Genomic DNA, 18,692 nt, shown 5'->3' with positions numbered 1-18,692 from the left:
ATGGAGAGGTGCAGCAGCAGTTGTTGCGGAGTTTGGGGTCCAGGGCTCTGAGCTCATTGGCGCTGTATCTGTGAGTAGCAGGAGAGTCAGGGTTCCTATCGCTGGGCGCGAAAGCGGCATGAACGAGCACAGATGGGTTTGCCTTTGGCGCACCCACTACGCATGTCCACCCTGTGGCCTCCATTAAGTAGGTCCTGGGAGGAGGGAGGGGTGCTGGGAGGTGCTAGGCGGGCCAGCGACATCAGGAAGCGGGAGGGAAAAATAGCAGGAAAAACAGCAGAAAGACGAGCGGATAAAAAAACAACAGAGAAAAGCAGCACACTAAAACGTTGGGCAAAATAAACAACGATGAGTCAAACAAAGAGGAGCACAGGCAAGCAACCCAGCAACCAAAGAAGCAGCAAAGCAGCAAGGGGGAGCTGTCCCAAAGGCCCTGTTCAATGGACTGCACTTCGGCCTCCTTTAAAAAGGTCTTGGGAGGAGGGTGTGGTGCTGGGAGGCCCATACACATGTTTCGCTCTTCTTGAGCTATTTAGCCAAGCACAGAAGAGCCTGAGTGTCAAACCTGTTAGTAGCATAACATTTAAGGACCAGTGGCTTCTTAATTGTTTATTAAACAGCATGTTACTGACAGCAACATTTGCCTTTAGTGCCTAGCCATTAGACCCAGGAACCATTTTATACAAAAAGCAAAAAACATCAATTTTGCAGCACTTAAAACAGGACTAGCACCTACCAGTAGCCTGAAGCTATGGGTCTGAAATTAAACATGACTCAGTAGCCCCCTCTGTGTAATTCTGGCTAATGTGTTAAATTATTTGTAAAGTCGCAATTCTTCCAGTGAAGCAAAGCTTGGCAAGTGATAATTTATTTCCATAGTTCACTTTCTTAGCTTGATAACTTTACTTTCGTCCAATCTTTCATTTTCTTAGCTGCAGACTTTTGTTCTTCATGAGCTCTTCAGTGGAGCTTGCAGGTACAAATAGCCAAACTTGTTTGCAGCCTAACTATTGGTGAGTGCAGAATGATTTTACTCTTAGTACAATTTTCGGGTGTACTGAAAGACCTAGATGTAGAATCAATACTGTCGAGCTCTCCAGAACACTAGAAATCAGTATCATCCTTTCACCTTTCCAGGCCCCGTGACCATTCAGCCGTAATCTACATCTTCCAAATACTTTGCAATAAGTTACTATTACCAATAACACTTGAATGTTCTCTTTACGTATCTTGTCGTTTTACCAATATAAGCAGAAACTACACCTCCCACGACATGTGTTGATGAAACTGCACTACTAAAGTCTTCCGGACTCAGCCTGATGAAACATCCAACACGAACTATTACAGCATGAGGAAGCTTCTGCTTCTGGATGGAGGATATAGGTGACTTCAATTGCCTGGATAGAAGTGTGTGCTGTAAGAGCCAGGGACTTAAAAGCAATTTCTCAAAGTATAATCTTTGGATTCACAGTCCACTGAATAAAGACCAGTCCTGATACAGTCCAGATATAGTGATGGTGCTTTCTCGCTTCTGATCCAGTGGTTCAGTGTAGTGTTTAGTCCTGAGCATAATCAAATTTCATGATTACAGTCGTCAATTGTGCAGGGTGTGTTGGCTATTGGCCAGCTACTGCATTTCCAGAACTTTTACTCTCTATGTTTTGGCTTGGGGCATCATCAGATGCCCGCAATTCTTTGTTCAGTAACTCCGTTCCCTTCATCCCTATTTTTGAAACAGTACAGCAGGATGCCTTGTGTATCTTGCAGCAGTCCCTGCTTTTTCACTTCAACTTCTTTTCTGAGTGTCAATTGTTTCCTTAAGTTCCTGTTCAATGGAAACTATACACACTCAGTGTTCCCTATAGATTTCCTGTTATCTACATTCCCTGTGAGATTTCCATTACTCTCCCTGATTACTCCCCAGTTCTAGGTGCACAGGAATGTACAGCCTGGTTTCCTTTTTGTGGTAGTCTCTCTGTTTTGTGATAGTGTGGATTATCTCAGTCTGGTTAGGTCTCTTGCTTGTTTTCTGCTCCACCTTCATCTGTGTACTTTTATGTATATTCCTCTGTGGCCCTTGAAACTGCCAGAGTTGTCCGCGCCAGCAGCGGCCACACATTCCCATATCTGCACTGTATGGCAAGGGCCACTGCACCGCAGAGTTGAACTGAAGATCTACACATACAGAGACGTGGGCCACTCCTGGCCTACTCATCAGTCCCTGATATTGTCCTCACTCATTATGGGCCCCTGCCTGTGTGAAGGCTGCCGGATCAAGGCTGCCGGATCTGCTCTCAGGGGAATGCAAAAGACTATAATTTCTCCGACTACCCCAACTGAGTAAAGAAAATGTGAATTGTCTTCATATTTCAATTGTGGTGATATTTTAGGCTGCATCTGAGCTTGACTCATGCTTCTGCCCTTACTACTGGCCAGAGGGCAAGCCATCAAGGGATCACCCAAGGTGGGATTAGAAAAGGAACACAGCAGGTGAAGCACCGCGAGGAATAGTCACAACCAGCCATATAAACTAAGTTGGACTGTGTACTGTTGCCCGATTAAAAGTTCTTTATTTCCTTAAAATGCTTAGGATGCCGTAACCTCCTTTCTCTCTTGCTATCGGCCTACCTGGCGGCCATCTTTCCTCCTGGGGTAGGGCCTTTCACGGGTGCCATTTTGGTCGGCACCCTAGTCGCGCAACTGACCTGGTTTTTGCCCCTATTTATGGCCACTGCTACACAGACGCGCAGCGGGCACGCCACTGGCGTGCCCAAAGTAAGCCTGTCTGCCCCCGTCTACGTCTGGAGTGCAGCCAGCACCAGCCATGCTGCCCTAAACGGTCCCTGTTTAAGAACTACTTGGACAAGTAAGCAGCTAATGGATCTGAATGTGATGAGCTGTGCCAATCTCATTTGCCCTGACTTCTGCTTGGTAAACTGGGATCAGGCTTATCAATGCAAGTCCTGTTCCTATGAGTTTGAAGGGTCAGTGGTGATACAGGGTGCAGAGGCATTTGGTGCCAAGCCATCAGTTATTGGTATTTGTGATGATAAGCCTTTTATCAGAGCCTGCTTGGTAAATTGCAGATCGCTCCCCAAACATTCGGTGGACATTTGGCTCTCTCTTGAGTCCAACCTCTGGGACCTTATGTTTATAACAGAAACCTGGCTAACAGAGACATCTTACCCAGATATGTTGCTTATGCTACCTGCAGGCTTTAAGATCTCCATGGTCAATTGTGCGGATAATTGACAGGGAGGAGGCTTAGCTATTATCTTGAAAGACATATGGGAGATTTCATGCAAAAAAATTGAGAACATGGGGTTAATTGAGGCCATGTCTTTTTCCATTAAAATCTTACCAGGGCATACTCTGGCGGGCATTTTGGTCTATCGACCCCCAGACTCAGCATCTGTCCACTTCTTAAAATTGGGTGACATTACGCTGATCTCTCTTTGAGACATGCAAACCTTACAGTTCTCGGCAATTTTAATGTCCATATGGACGATGCGAATTGCACTCTGGCACTCCAAGTGGCTGATATGTTGGGAGGACTAAATTTGACTCAGTTGGTCACGGCCCCCACACATCGTGCAGGTCACATGTTGGATCTTATTTTTTCTAATGATCCCACTCTTAAGGTTGAGGTTCCCCTGCCATTAACTTGGTCAGACCATTGTCTGGTTCCGTTCAGCCTGTCGAGAAGTGGTGGGAAATATAGTTCTAGAGTTTGTGAAGAAGAGAAACTGGAAGAGGATTTCCCCCGAGTCCATAGGTCCCTCTCTTCAAAATACCCCACTTCGGCTGACAGATGATCCCAGCGTGGCTGCAACCACCTTTAACGAGTGGGTTATCACCTCCCTTGATATCATTGCTCCTATTAAAACAGCAAAACTTGCTGGGAAAAAGCCTTCCGCGCCCTGGTTCTCTTCAGAGCTTCGCTTAGAGAAAAGCGCCTGTAAAAAGCTGGAACGTATCTGGCGAAAAGCTTACAACCTGGATGCAAAGAGTGTGTATAAAACTGCACTAAAAGAAGGTCATGCTCTCAAACGTCAGACTATCAGGAATTACTTAGCCAACAAAATTAAAGAGTCGGACAATTCATCCAAGGAAGTCTTTAAGATTGTGAAAGATTTTATGAAACCTCAAGCTACAATGAGCACCATTACGCCATCAGCTGAGCTGTGTAGAGATCTGTTGAATTTCTTCCAGGAGAAGGTTCAATCTATATACTCTTCCTTTTCTGTGTCAGAGTCTCATACTACCACTTTTTTGGCTCCTGATTCTTCCTGCCCCTGGTCTGAATGTCGGCCTTTCTGTTCAGAATTGTCCCTTTCAGACCCAGTGAGAACTAAATCAGGTTCGCCTCTTGATCTTTGTCCAGCCAGATCTTTCAATCTGCTGGCTCCTTTTTTCAATCCCCACTTAAATATTATCTGAAACACTAATCTGACGTCAGGTAGCTATCCTTCTGTATGGAAAAAAGCACTTGTTTTGCCTATTCTTAAAAAGGAAAACGCAGATCCTGTCATACTTAAGAACTTTAGGCCCATCTCACTCCTGCCCGCTCCTGCAAAAATTCTGGAGAAGGAAGTTCAGAGACAGATCTCTGACTTTCTGGAGTCCAATAACCTTCTTCAGAACTCCCAGTTGGGCTTTAGGATGGGCTACAGTACTGAGACTGCTCTTCTGGAAGTGGCGGAAACCATCCGAGAAACCCTAGACCATGGTAGCTGTGCCATGCTTGTGCTGTTGGACTTGTCCGCAGCCTTTGATACGGTCTCTCATTCGATCCTTTTAGACCGACTGGCACAGCTGGGTATCTCGGAGACCATGTTGAACTGGTTCCATTCATTTCTGGATGCGCGGTCTCAGCAGGTCTTTTTGCGCCCTCATGTCACCTCTTCCTCTTCCATGGTATGTGGAGTACCTCAGGGTTCGGCATTAAGCCCCACCCTGTTTAATGTTTATCTTGCTCCTCTGGCATCTGAAGTGGAACACTGTGGAGTGAGAATAATATCATACGCTGATGCTACGCAGCTTGTGTTCTCATTCAAAGACACTGCAATGGCTGCGTTCCACAGCTTCAGGCATTGTCTAACCAACATAGCCTCCTGGATGATGGACAACTGCCTGAAATTAAATGCTGACAAAACGGAGGTGATGTTTTTTAATCAACCTTCACGCCCGCGGGCAGATCTCTGGTGGCCAACGCAACTGAACCCCCCTCCCACCCCTGTCACCTCAGTCAGAAATTTAGGCTTTAAATTTGATTCTAAACTGTCGGGTAAGGCCCAGATTGGTCAAGTTTCCATAGCGTGTTTCTGGAAACTTAAAACCTTGCGAAGATTCCTCCACCTGTTGCCGATGGACTGTCGGGCTACAATAGTCCATGCCCTTATTACATCTCAACTGGACTATGCTAACAGCTTGTACCTGGGTCTCCCTGCCTATCTTACCCATAGATTGCAGACAGTCCAGAACGCTACAGCAAGGTTCATCAGAAATGTGCCTCTCCGACATCACATTTCTCCTCATTTGCGCAGCCTTCACTGGCTCCCAGAGAAAAGGAGAATCGAATTTAAGGCATTGTCTCTTGCCTATAGAGCCGCAAGAGATAGAGGTCCAGGATATTTGAAACAGAGACTTCAGAAATATAAGCAGAACAGGACCTAGCGATCCAACTCTCAGATGCTTCTCCACATTTCTCGCTTTGCCAAAGCCAGGATTGGTGGGCGATCCTTCGCAGTAAGAACAGCCGCTCTCTGGAATTCTATGTCTAATCACCTGCGTAAAGCAGAATCAGAATCCACTTTCAGGAAGGCTCTGAAAACATGGCTGTTTGATTTGCCCTAGCTAGTCCCTTTTTCCCCCTGTCTGATCACGCTGCTACTTTTAGCGCCGGGACACCGCCGTTGGTGGTAGCCGAGCGCTATATAAATGTTTATGGAATGGTATGGTTAAAAGACAAGCACTGGATATTGAATTATTATGCCTGTAGGTTGATTCTTGAGTTCTGAGCTCGTGCACAATGCACCACCTCTCTGAGAAGCCTCTAACTGCTCGTCCTTGCTACCCTTGGAGTCAAATGCTGCAAGGGCTGTACTTGTCTCAGTTTGTAGAGAGTAAGTCTGACCCCATTACAAAAGTGGCAAATGACCTCAATTGCCGCGCTTGAAGTCCAGTAGCCCCTGTCTTCCCTGTGCCCCCCCCCCCCCTTTGAAGGGAGAAGGCAGTCTGCCTCCGCAAACTTAGGATAGATCTCAAAAGCATTTCTTTTTTTGCTTTGTAAATTCTTTGTTGCCCAGCAGACTTGACAATTTGCAGTCTTTATTTGGACCTCAACTCAACTCAGCCTCTGAAACATTTGAACCACAATAATCACATTTTTTTAACTCTCTGCTGTGCTCAACTCAGGGTCCTACTTGTGTGGATGCAAAAATAAAGATCAATCTGCCATATTCAGAAGTCTACTAGTGTTTCAGCGCTGTGCAAGCAAGTCCATTTCACACTCTGAAAAACAGCACTGGGACCCTGAAGGCAGTGCAGGCGTGGACAGGACTAGCGTGATCTAGGAGGAAGTCAGACTGTACAAACCAGAAAAAGATAACGAGGAACGATCCATTTTGCCTGCCAGCTCTTGACATCTGTTTTATTCAACAAATGGTTTCATCTGCCTGCTCACCAGAGGGAAGACACTATTTCGCACCACTTTCTTTGGCCAAGCTCGCCATTGGCTACTGCTGAGCAAATGAATCAAATTCTAAATCCTTTGGTATCATCCAACGTGATTCCTTCAAACAAATCATAGGGTTCATCATTCCTCTGGTCTGATTTCCACACTTTCAAAGAAGCCCTATGGCTCTGGTGGCCCGCTCTCCCTCTCAGTTCCTTGCTTTTGCAAGTTCATCAGAGGATGGTGTTCTTTTTCTCATCCTGGTGACTCTCTTTGGAACTCTGTTCTAGAAGCACCTACTCCTCGGGAAGCCTTTGAAGACGTGGGTATTTCCCCATTTAATGGACAAGCCGAATTTTCCCTTCATCCTCAGATGACATGTTTGACCTTTATTATACCCATAACTTAGCAAAAACTAAAGCTGTGAGTAACTAATAAAAGATTTCTCTAAAAACATATATTCACTGCATTAATTGACATTTAAAAAAAAAAAATATGAAGGAGGAAAGCTATTTCCTTACCTGATCAAATTTATTTACGTCATTTGATAAAAGATTTACTATTTGGCCAGTTGTTGTTTTCCCCATAGCAGTATTACTTAGTCGAAGAGCCTGAAATGACAAAGAAATGTAAATATAAAACATTTTTATGTTTGTTGTTTTTTTTCTTTATAAAGCATTACATTACATTATATTTTATCGTATGGTTAATAAAACGCTTTACAAAAGATAAAAGCGGAGTGAACAACATGCAGATAAAATCAAAAACAGATATCACAAGTGCCTATGGCCCTAGTTCTTGTAGGTCGTGCTGCTTCTGGTCCAATAAAAAGTTTACCAATGAACAGAGGAGGAGGCCTCGGAAGTAGTGCAGCACAGCGCATAAAAAGTGACTCAAAAGGGTGAGATTCACCGCGGTTACCACAAGACTGTGAAATCCAGATTGCTGACAGAGGCTTTAAATACCTAGGGGTGTATATAACGCACGACAAAACACAGTTTATCGCTGAAAACCTCACACAGCCCCTGACGCGATTTCAGTGCGACGTCAAACATTGACGCTCCCTACCGCTCACATTACTAGGAAGGGCAGCCCTCTTTAAAATGATGGCACTCCCCAGTTTCCTATATGCACTCCAGAATACACCGTTCCCAGTTACTCCCGCATATTTTGCAGCAGTAAACGCTGAAGTGACCAGTTTGCTGTGGGACGGAAAAACGTCCCGTATTGCCATGCATAAACTTATAAAGAGCTGGTACGATGGTGGCATTGCCCTCCCCAATATAAAAGTATATTATTGGGCTTTGCAGCTCATCGTACTAAATCAATGGCTTCACGCACCTCAAGACAACCCAGAGTACCGCATGGATAGACACCTCCTGGAGACTGAAGGGATTATGGGGCCACTCTATAACAAGGAAAAGCTCTCACAGGTCCAACGGCACACACTATCCAAGTCTGGTTCGAGGCACAGCGTGCACTGGGTTGGGAGGGGATAATAACATAGGCTACGCCATTGTGGGATACAAAAAAGTTAGGTATACTATGCAAAACCAAATGATTTCGAACAGTGGGATATGATAGGAATCTCAAAGGTGGGAGATATGTGGAAGAAAGGCGAATTAGTCACATTTGCCCAGTTGCAGGTCACATGTGGACTGACACAGACGGAAATGTTACGTTACATGCAGATTAGACACGCACTCATGGGAATAATTCCACCGGGTACATAACTCGCAGAGGCGTCACCGCTGGAGGATAGACTCCTGACGGATCATCTGAGCGAAAAAGCCATCTCCCAAACCTACAGGAAAATAATAAATAATCAACCGGACCCCACAGCAGCCCTTAAGGCCAAATGGGAATCGGACGTGGGCGAATTAGACGACACAGATTGGCAAGAGGCACTTGAGTCCCCAAAGGAGGTTGTGATATCGTCCAAACTCAAGTTGGTACAATTAAAAATCCTACATCGCACTTACTATTCACGAACACTTCTACACAAAATTGGCAGGACGGACACACTGCTCTGCCTAAGACAGTGTGGCGCATCAGGCACATTCCTTAACACGCCCTGGCTATGTCCAGAGATTGCGCATTACTGGAGGGCGGTTATGCGCACAATCTCGCAAGTTACGACTGTTACGGTTCTACCAGAACCACAGAGATGCCTTCTTAATGTATGGGAGCCCACGGATCTCAACCATATGACTCAGGACTGGGTGACACTAGGCATGACGTTGGCTAAGCGCAACATTGCTCAATGCTGGGGATCCCGACAGACTCCTACCCTTTAGCAATGGTGTTGAGACATGGACAATGCAATGATAGTGGAGAAATCAGTCTATGTCCACAGAGGATGCCCCAAAAAATGGACGCGGCTGTGGGGGAGTTGGAATACTTACCGAGGGAATATATGTGAACCTCCGCACGAGGAATCATTGTCGGAAGTCAGTGAATAACGAGACCAAGACAGACAGAAGATGCAAGGTATCGCGAATCTTTGTTGCTTTCAAGCCAGAAACAGCGTAGAACATTCACTGATGATGATGTCAGCTATTGAACTACTGTATAGCTTTTTGGAACATTGTGTATGCACCACCAAATCCTACTGTACTGTACCAAATTGTTTTTGTTACTAACAAAATGTCAATAAAAACGTTTACAAAAAAAAAAATGAAGAGGGTGAGATTGATTCTTTAAATAATTGAAAGTAACGGGCAAAGGCACCAATTCGGACCAGCTTCACAAAGACGCTGAAAGCAACGTGCAAATGTCGCATAACACAGTACTTAAAGTGCGATCGGCTGAGCTGTGGCAAGCAGCAGGCGGGTTCTCTTGCTCAAAGTGCACCTTGTACAGTCCAAGAGGTAAGGTGTGATACATTTCAGAAAAGTGGCAAGGTCAGCCTGCCTCTTTTGTACAGTTGGTATAAAGCATTTTGACAAATCCTTAAAATGTTTACTTTATTGTGGCTCATAAGGACAATTGTGAGTGAAAATATTGTTGAAAGGGTAATTTATTGGTGGGTAGCTTTAAGTTAATAACTGTTACATACTGTAAAAAAGTACAGTCATTTATATGTCTTATGAACACGACTGATCTGGAATAGAAATTGAACGTTCTGCGACAGGTTGCTAAGAAAGACATTTTATTTGTCGTGGTCCTTACATTTAGAGATAAGGGGAGAGTGATTGCCTATTAACAAAAGTAAATATATAGCACATAATTCTTTATTATACATCGAATAGGGAGCTACAGTATGATTTGTATTAAAAGAGACAAATGCATATCATCTATAAATCAGTACATTAATTCAATGGCCACAACAATAAATTCAAATTAGATGTCTCTTCAATCATTGTCTCTTTAATTGACGATTGGTCCAATCGGGTTTTAAAATGATCCCCACACAACTTAACAATTAATCTCGGTCCACCATAATAAGAATGAGTTTAACAAGTGTTCACAATGAAAGACAACAGGGAACGTTTGTTATTTAGTTATTGTAGATGATAACTTTGAAAAAGACTCTACTGAAAAAAAAAAGAAATAAGAAAGCTTACAACGCAATTCTGTATCGTCTAGTGAGAATCAAACCTCTCAGAAAATGCCTTATGGTATTGGCAGATGGTAAGGACTCACTGAAACTGTAAGAGAAATAAGGTCAGATCTACTGACCTAGATAAAGGATTTCATACTAGGGAGAACAATAAATATCTTCATGCAAACGCAACAAAGAATGGCAACAATTTACAGAAAGCTACTACTTGTACCTACACATAAGTAAATAATGGAAATCAATCAGGAAGTGTTATGCTAAGGTATGCTATGCAATTTTTGTGTAGGGAACGCCCGCTAAATACTTGCCCACTTTTGGGTGCAGAGCTTCTCTGCAATTATGGTTTGCCCAGGAGATGCACTGGTCCAATGAGTATATATGGTGGTGGGTGAATGTATAATTTTCCCCGAAGATGAGTCAGTAGGGGGTGGATCTTGTGACCTGCCATCCAAATCAGAGTGGAACTGGTGAAATATTGGGGTGCCTTTGAAGGGCCTCCCGCAGTAGAGGTGCATGTTTTCTGGTCCTCTTTCAAACTCTAGTCAGCTGTGTAGTTGTAGACCATCTCTTGAGGCATTGATGGACCACACACTGTCTTTGTTGTGTTTTATCTGTGATTTTACTGTAGGTTGAGTAGTGGTGTTAATGGACAGTAATCCCTTCAATTGGGCCTACAGCAAGCACATTAGTAGAGTGGTCTCAACTTTGATTAGATATGGGATTAACTGCATTGTCTACCTCGGTTAGGGTATCTAATAACTGATATTTAAGAGTTCAAAGACCGAGAAACGTACATAGTGATTTAAGACATTCATGTTGCAGCCTTGATGAGAAACCAAGCGTCAGAGTCGAGGGCCAGTACCACTTTCTGATTTTTCGTTATAGTATGTCGATCCTAGACATCTGAGACTGTAATTCGGCTTTCCTATCGTCCACCTAGAACTAAAGACCAGCCTATTCTGACAGTCCTATGAGTAGGAGTTATTGCTACTCCTACTTTACTGTAACACGGTCATACAGAGACCTTATTCCATAGTATCCCATCAGCTATCAATCATTGGTTGCCCTCAAAGAAGCCTCACTTGGATCTGGTCCAGTCCATTTTCAGCACAACTGATTGTCAGGTTACTTCTCACCTGTCTGATAAAAGCCATGCTCACAACCATAGATTGAGCTATCCCTTTTCCATCACGTTTTTTGGTCAAAGATTGGGAGCCTGACACCTCATGACTCTGTCACTGTTACCCTGCTGTGCCTACTGTATCCACTCCTTGCACACTGAGAAAGCAATTGATTGCTGCTCATTACGATATATTAATATGCTATGTTCTGTTCTGCCTATTGTTAGGTTTGAAAATCTCATTCCTGCTATGCACTCATGCTATATTAGGTTAGCAGTGTGTGGCTAAACAGACGCCACTTGTATTCACGTTATGCAACCCATTGAATTATCCCTGCAATGTGTAAGCTTTAGTTAGCGAGTGTGGCTCCATTTTGTATTTCTTAATCCCTATTAGGCTGCTTAGGCTGTGCCTGCACTAGGCCTCATCACTCGTATCGCTTTCCTCAGCAGAACTTCGTTATTATTTTCTCTTCTGTTCAAGGCTGTTTACCGACTTACTAATGAGTAGGCCATTCTGACCTCGCATACCAACCCGAGTGTATAGTCCTGCTCCCACGTTAGAAGACGATGAGAGTCAGCGCGGTAACCTTGAATTGCAAATAGCATTTACACATCTGGCAGGTGGTAGCTCATCCTTCTATGCCTCCTTTGTTCATGTTCAGCCCAGGCCGGTAACTTTCCACTGTGGGCATGGTTGGAAGCTCTTGGGAAGAATTATTACGTGTTGCAGACTGTTAGGGGGGCCGTCCCTCGGCAGACATCTTAGGGTGCATGTCAGATTGGGCTCCTCTGCAGAGTATTGCTAATAAAACTTGTTTGTATTCTCTACTGTCTGACCGACTCTTCATTCTTGGGAAGGCATAGCAGGTGGTTGTAAGTAACCCGGATGGTCCCTAAGGGCCACTTCCTTCACTACCTAACTCTCTCTCTCTTACTACATGTCTGGTTATGTCACCTATTATAGAACCAGAAGGTTGGGGATGTCATGGGTGGAATGTTGGGCTGGAGTGTCGGTTGGGACCTGGTGGGAGAGCGGCTGAGTAGAGTGCTGCTCCGAGGGTATGATGACTTGTACTTAATCTTACTACAATAAAGATCCTGCCAACCTACTCAGGAGTCTTGAGCTTATTACTGGCGACGAGCTGCGGTGTCATCATACCTGTTTTGGAACCCAAGACAGAAGAGCTCTGCAATCGACTTACCGCATCCCCTAAGCTGTAACGAGCCCAGCTGGCGTCTCTAGCAGTCCTGTTGACCAGAATTGTCGGTATCATGGAGGTCCTGAAGGCAGATCTGAGTTGGAGGGCTTACAATAGCTGGATCTGCATCGGAAGTCTAGTCAAGTTTCTGCTCCCGGCTCTGATCTCGTAATGATGACGTCAGGCCAAAGCAGGTGGTGATGCGTGTGATGTGCTGTTGGCAGTTGCAGAGTATTAGCAAGAGGGTGAGTCACGATCCAATGTTGCAAGAGGTGGTGCTCGTGCTTACGTCATCGTGCACGTTGCCGCGTGTTGGCGGTCATCTTGGAATGCATTAATCTCCATCCTGTATCTGGATCAGATGCTCTAGTGTTTCACTGGAGAGCGTTGTCATGTCCTCTGGCGGTCATTTTGGAGGCTGCTTCAAGTCATCAAGCAACCTTAAGGGTGAAATTCTAGTGTTGCCGCGATGCTGCATTATTGCTTTGCTTTTTTGTCTTTTGCCAATCATTGTTCAACAGAGCAGCGCTGGTAGTCTCTCATCGTGCTAGTGGAATCCAACACTCAACACTGCCAAGGTACTGATTGCTCTAGTGTGTTGTTGATTCGTAATTGGTGACAGACACAACCCTTTACATTGTGCCTCACTCGTGTTACGGTGATAGGCACACCTTTGTCATAGTGCCATACCAAGGCTTTGCATTGATTGGCACACCATTTTCAGAGTTCGGTGAGCGTTATGCTCCCTCTTAAGTTTGGTCCTTTAAGGGCACAGTGACCTGCTCCTTGTTTGTTACACGGCTTATTGTGCTTTATGGCAACTGACATAACTTTCTGTGGTGAATAACTTGTTCTCAGTTTTTTGGAGTTGTCTGTCACGTGCAGTCTGGTTGTGATTGTCACTCTTTGGACCTCACGATGACCCCCAATTCTGAGCCTCCTCATTTTCTGTCCGATACGGGTGATCCAGTTTTGCCATGGAAACGGTGGAAACTGATTTTTGATTCTTATCTGATTGCCTCTGGTGGTGAGAAATTTTCTGCTCCACGGAAGCAGGCTATTCTACTGCATAATTTGGGCATTGAAGGCAGAAATGTATATGAAAGTCTGGATAAGATTGAGATAGGGGAGGGTGAGGGCGAACCTGACAACATCTTTGACATGTCATGTCTGTTATGATGCTAGCGAAATACGTTGGTTCCTGTGTGAATGTTGTGTTGGGAAGGCACAAGTTTTTTACCAGAGTGCAGGGCAAGTTGGAGAAAATTAGCAGTTATGTGGCTTCCTTAAAGACCTCAGCTCTCACGTGTGAGTTTGACCATTTGTCAGATTAATTGGTGAAAGATCAAATCGTGTAAAAACGTGAGCAAACTGGTGAGTACCTACCAGCGGCTGTCATGGTGATGCTTACTTGAGGTACTTTCTGACCTCTCACATATTTTTTCTGTCTATATTTTTTCTTTCTTTATCTTGTACACACCAATTAGTGGGGGTACTAAGTTGGTAGACTACAAACATTGAAATTTGGACACTGTGGTCCAACTGTTATTGGTACTCTTCAGATGCCAGTTTTTGTGAGGCGGAGATATTATTACCTGGCCTATAGGACCCTCAGAAATCAAGTGTTCGAGCACAATCAGGTCATAACTTGATAACGGATGCGGCAAAAGGATTCCTGGGGATGGAGTGAATCAACCGTCCCTGCGAAGGAAGTAATCACTAAAAGGCCACCATGGTCCCGGCCTTTTGATCCTCGGGACGCTTGCAGCCGATCGACTAGCATTCTCCGCCCTCAGAATCTATGCAGCTGGGCTGACCGACCATTGCGGCCTTTTAGCGATTACTTCCTTCGCAGGGACGGTTGATTCACTCCATCCCCAGGAATCCTTTTGCCGCATCCGTTCTCTCTAATGCGGAGCTCACGCGCCCACTTGACCATGAGTAACTCGCCGTGATAACCCCTTCACGGTACCCACGCCCCCTCGTCCCCCTTGTCCTGAGGAAGACCCCCATTAAGGTTTTCACTGATACCTAGAACGCTTTGGGGTCGAAACGTCGACAACCTTCTAAATCTGCCAGCTCACGCCTCAGTCAGAATACGTTCACGAAGGCTCTTGAAGCATGGCGATGTAAAACTTGTTGACATTTGTTGTTTTGATTGTGGCTCTATGTAGAAGCCAGCTATTGGTACTTTCTCTTGATAAGGGTCACTTGACCTGCACTGTACTCCCTTCCCAAATACCCTTAAATCCTTGCACGCAAATTCACTGACCCTCTCCCTCATCCCTTCCCCCTCACTTGTTGGGGCACTTACGTCTTCTCGAATAAATGATGTAATGTTTATGCAAGACACAATTTACAGGTTCATTGTGATTAAATAACAGTGTACCTAATTGATCGTTTGACTTTGTTTATGCTTTCTCAATTTTCTTACCTATTGTTTTCTTGCTTTTAATGAACATGTACTGGGACCCCTTTCTCAATGTGCTGTTTCTGGTCCAAGGCAGACCTGGTTGGCAGTTCGGGCTGGACTGTTCCCATGAGGCACAGGGTCAAGATTAATTTGCATATGGCTGGGTCTGAACTGGGGTGGGGAAGTGAGCTAAAGAATGATGATGGATTCAACCCAGATCTGTGACTGGGGGGGGGGGGGTGTCTGAAAAGTTTCAGAATTCTGTCCATCATCTCCTTGTGTTTGCTTTATTCGCCCTAAGTTGACAGTGGATGCCCAGACATGGGTCCCTTGCTCACTTTGCCACTGGATGCAAGCTAGACTGGCTGATGAGAGGTTTTACCCCCAAACCAGTCCCAGGATGCTTGTTTCTGGTCCAAGGAAGACCTGGCTTGCCAGTCCGGGCCGGATTGTTCCCATACGGAACAGGGTCAAGACTGATTTTTATATGGCTGGGTCCAAACTGGGGTGGGGTGGTGTGGTGTGGTGAGCAAAAGAATGATGGATTCAACCCAGATCCTTGTGACTGGGGGTGAATATTTGCATTGTCCAGCATTCCGTCCATCAATTGTTTCTTTTGCATAGGTCGCCCTAAGTGGGAAGGGTATTGCCAGACGTGGGTCCCATGCTCACTACACCACTGGATTCAAGCTAGCTTGGCTGATGAAGGGTGATGCCCTGAAACCGGTCCCAGGATGCTTGCTTCCGGTCCAGGGAGGACCTGGGTTGGCAGTTCGCGCTGGACTGTTCCCATACGGAACAGGGTCAAGACTGATTTGTATATGGCTGGGTTCAAACTGGGGTGGTGTGATGAGCAAAGGAATGATGGATTAAACCCAGATCCTTGCGACTGGGGGTGAATGTTTGCATTGTCAAGCATTCCGTCCATCAATTGTTTCTTTTCCATACTTCTAAAAGTGGCATTTCTAAAATAGTGATAGTAAATCTACAAACACCAATACGCCTCATGTATCACCACTATTCCAGACATACCAAACTTGATCATACTACCCCTCATGTCAGGAATTACAGCTGAAGCACATATCAGGGAATCCTCAATGCATCCCTATGCAAGGGCAGCCTCACAGTAGTGAGAAACCAAATAGGCTGTTTGTTACTACCAGGGCATGCCAGACAGTTAAGGTGCATGTCCTTCCTTTGACTTACACCGCACCCTGCCCATAGGGTTAGCTAGGGTCTACCTTAGGGGTGACCGATATGTAGTAAAAGGGGAATCATAGACGTGGCAACCACTTTATGTGCCACGTCACAGCGGCAGTAAACTGCATGTGCAGGCCCTGCAGTGGCAGAGTCTTGAAACAGGTTTGAAAGGCTACTTTGGTGGGTGGCGCAAGAAGCCTGCAAGCCCACCAGTAGTATTTAATTTACTGGCCCTGGGTATATTAGATACCACTGTACAAGGGACTGATAGGTAAATTAATATGCCAAACAGGTATAGACTAAGCTTACCAAGTTTACAATAGAGAGCACATGCACGTTAGTACTGAACAGCAGTGATAAAGTGTCCAAAGTCAGAACACCACCTGCAACAGGTCATAACAACTACAGGAAGAAGGCAAAAAGTTCTGGGATGACCCTGCAAAAAGGGCCAAGTTCAACCCGGATGCATCTAAAGGTTCTGTCCCCGCTATAACTTACTTGTGCCAAAGCGGTTAGTTGGACGGACAGACTGTGTCGTCTTCAGCATCAAGGTGGCTCTGAAAGAGCTACTAATTCGGTGTACCCGTACTTGAAGCCTCTTCATCAACTGACCTGTTTCATTGAACTTGAGTGGCTTTCGTCTTCCGTGCCCCTGGACCTCCTGGTGTGGCATAGACTCCGTCCCCTCTGCTTTCAGGTACTTTTCTACACAAACCCACGCCCGGGTTCCCACTGAATCTTTCATCCTTCTGCAACAGCGGTCTCGTCCTGAAGACATTGATTGTGCTCAACAGTGGTTGTAGGTATCCTGATTCCGAGGGTTTCCACCGGTGGGGAGGCTCCTCAACCTCCTGTCTTCCACTGGGTCACTTCGGGGTCCATTGGGAAGTGTCTTTCCTCTTCAAGGCTGCAACCGCAACATACACTGAGTAGTATTGAATAGGCGGTCGTGTATCCTCTTCGCATAGGACTATTGTGGGGTACCTAGGCTCTCACCTGGGGTGGTATCTGGGGTCCCTGACTCACTATAGTCTCATCTACTGTTGTGGTTCGCCTTCCACTATTTTTGTATATGGTTTGGTCGCCCCCTGGGGACCACGGTGTAATAGTGCTTCTTACTGTTCTATTTTTAAAGTATTGTGTGCATTGACAGTATATCTCCGGGTAGGAAATGGTGTATAGTGTTAGTGAGTGACTGTAATAAATATCTATTTTTAGTGCACTGTGTGGTTCTTTTTCACTTAGCCTATACTAAAGATTGGATACTGGTAAACTGAGCTGCTTTACGCTCCTCCTATACTAAGCCTGAAGGCTACTCTCCACAGCTACCACTTAGAGAGCCTTTCTAAGGTGGTCTAAACCACTAAAATCACCATAAGGGTCACCTGGATTAGTGCAGGGTGTTACAATCACATAAGTGAGCATCATATACTAAGCCAGCCTCCCACAGTAATCCATAAGGGCAACACATTGCACATCCTTAAGGGCAATGAGGTTCAAAAATCAATTTGCGACCTGTTGTTGATGGGGCATGCTTCCGTGATGAAATTATTATGCTACTACAGCTATTAAACTATTTAGCTAATCTCCCCTTACCACGTTCCTTAGACCACATGATCACCGACTTGGTTTGGGCTGGACTGTGGCGCTATGTGGCGTTGACAGTGCTCCGGCCCATTTGGGTATCTCGCAATTATCTACTGGAACCCACTCTGGTCAGATGGACCTTTTTACTTGCCCAATAGCGTGGAGGGAAAAACACAATTATCAAAATTACTGTCCGCAATTTGCCATAATCAGGGACTCGAGACTTAATCTCTTGGCTCTCTGGTTTTTATTATCAGCATGAAGATTTGCAGATACAAAGTCCTCAATACGAGGCACAACAAGTACATAGGCACTAACACAAAAGCTACTCTACGGAGAATCCGCATACGGCTAAAAATAACTAAAAGTACAATCTCTAAAAGCATGAGGTAGAACACCACCAAGCAAATGTCGATACTAGGGACACTGAACCATACCATCTCTGTCCCTACTCTGCACTAGATGACATCCCTACTTAGCAATCCCTTGAGACCCTCATCGAATAAAAGGTGTCAGAGTGAAACTTCATAAGAAGACTTCACTTAGAGAGCTGGTCTAAGTTGCCCCCTCTATCTCTTCGCCTAGCCTTCCTCTGCTCAGGGCTGCTCTGATCTGCCTCCACCCTCGGGGCGCTGTCCCTAATACAGAACCCCAAATCCCAGAACACGCCCTTTGCGCCTCCTCTTCTGCGGGGTCGTCTTTCAGTAAATTTCCACAGAGCGCTGTCCAGTTCCATCGTCCATCGCTTGGCCTTGAGTCCCAGACGCCATCCGCACTAGGAGTTACGATTGGCACATTCCAATACACTCCCATGTCTGGCTTTTACTACATAAGTCAAATTGTGAACAAAGAGCTTCTCTACTAACGAGCAACTGTCCTTGCACCTGGGGTGAGATCATGCAAAGCAGACATTCTTCACATCTTTTAAGTTG

At 45.2% G+C, this 18,692-nt stretch overlaps 1 protein-coding gene across 1 annotated transcript in view; it reads right to left on the bottom strand.

Moving 5' to 3' along the window:
* ABCC4 (ATP binding cassette subfamily C member 4 (PEL blood group)) overlaps positions 1-18,692 on the bottom strand; it is a 1,516,984-nt gene that overhangs the window by 1,137,010 nt on the left and 361,282 nt on the right. The window contains exon 5 of the mRNA XM_085622127.1: positions 7,198-7,287. Coding sequence (XP_085478253.1) covers positions 7,198-7,287 — 90 coding nt within the window. The remainder of the gene's footprint in view (positions 1-7,197; positions 7,288-18,692) is intronic.

This window comes from Triturus cristatus, chromosome 8, assembly GCF_964204655.1.
Source record: "Triturus cristatus chromosome 8, aTriCri1.1, whole genome shotgun sequence".
In the NCBI taxonomy this organism is placed as follows: Eukaryota; Metazoa; Chordata; class Amphibia; order Caudata; family Salamandridae; genus Triturus; species Triturus cristatus.
The sequence above is the reverse complement of the archived record's forward strand: the minus strand, read 5'-3'. Positions and strand labels throughout refer to the sequence as shown.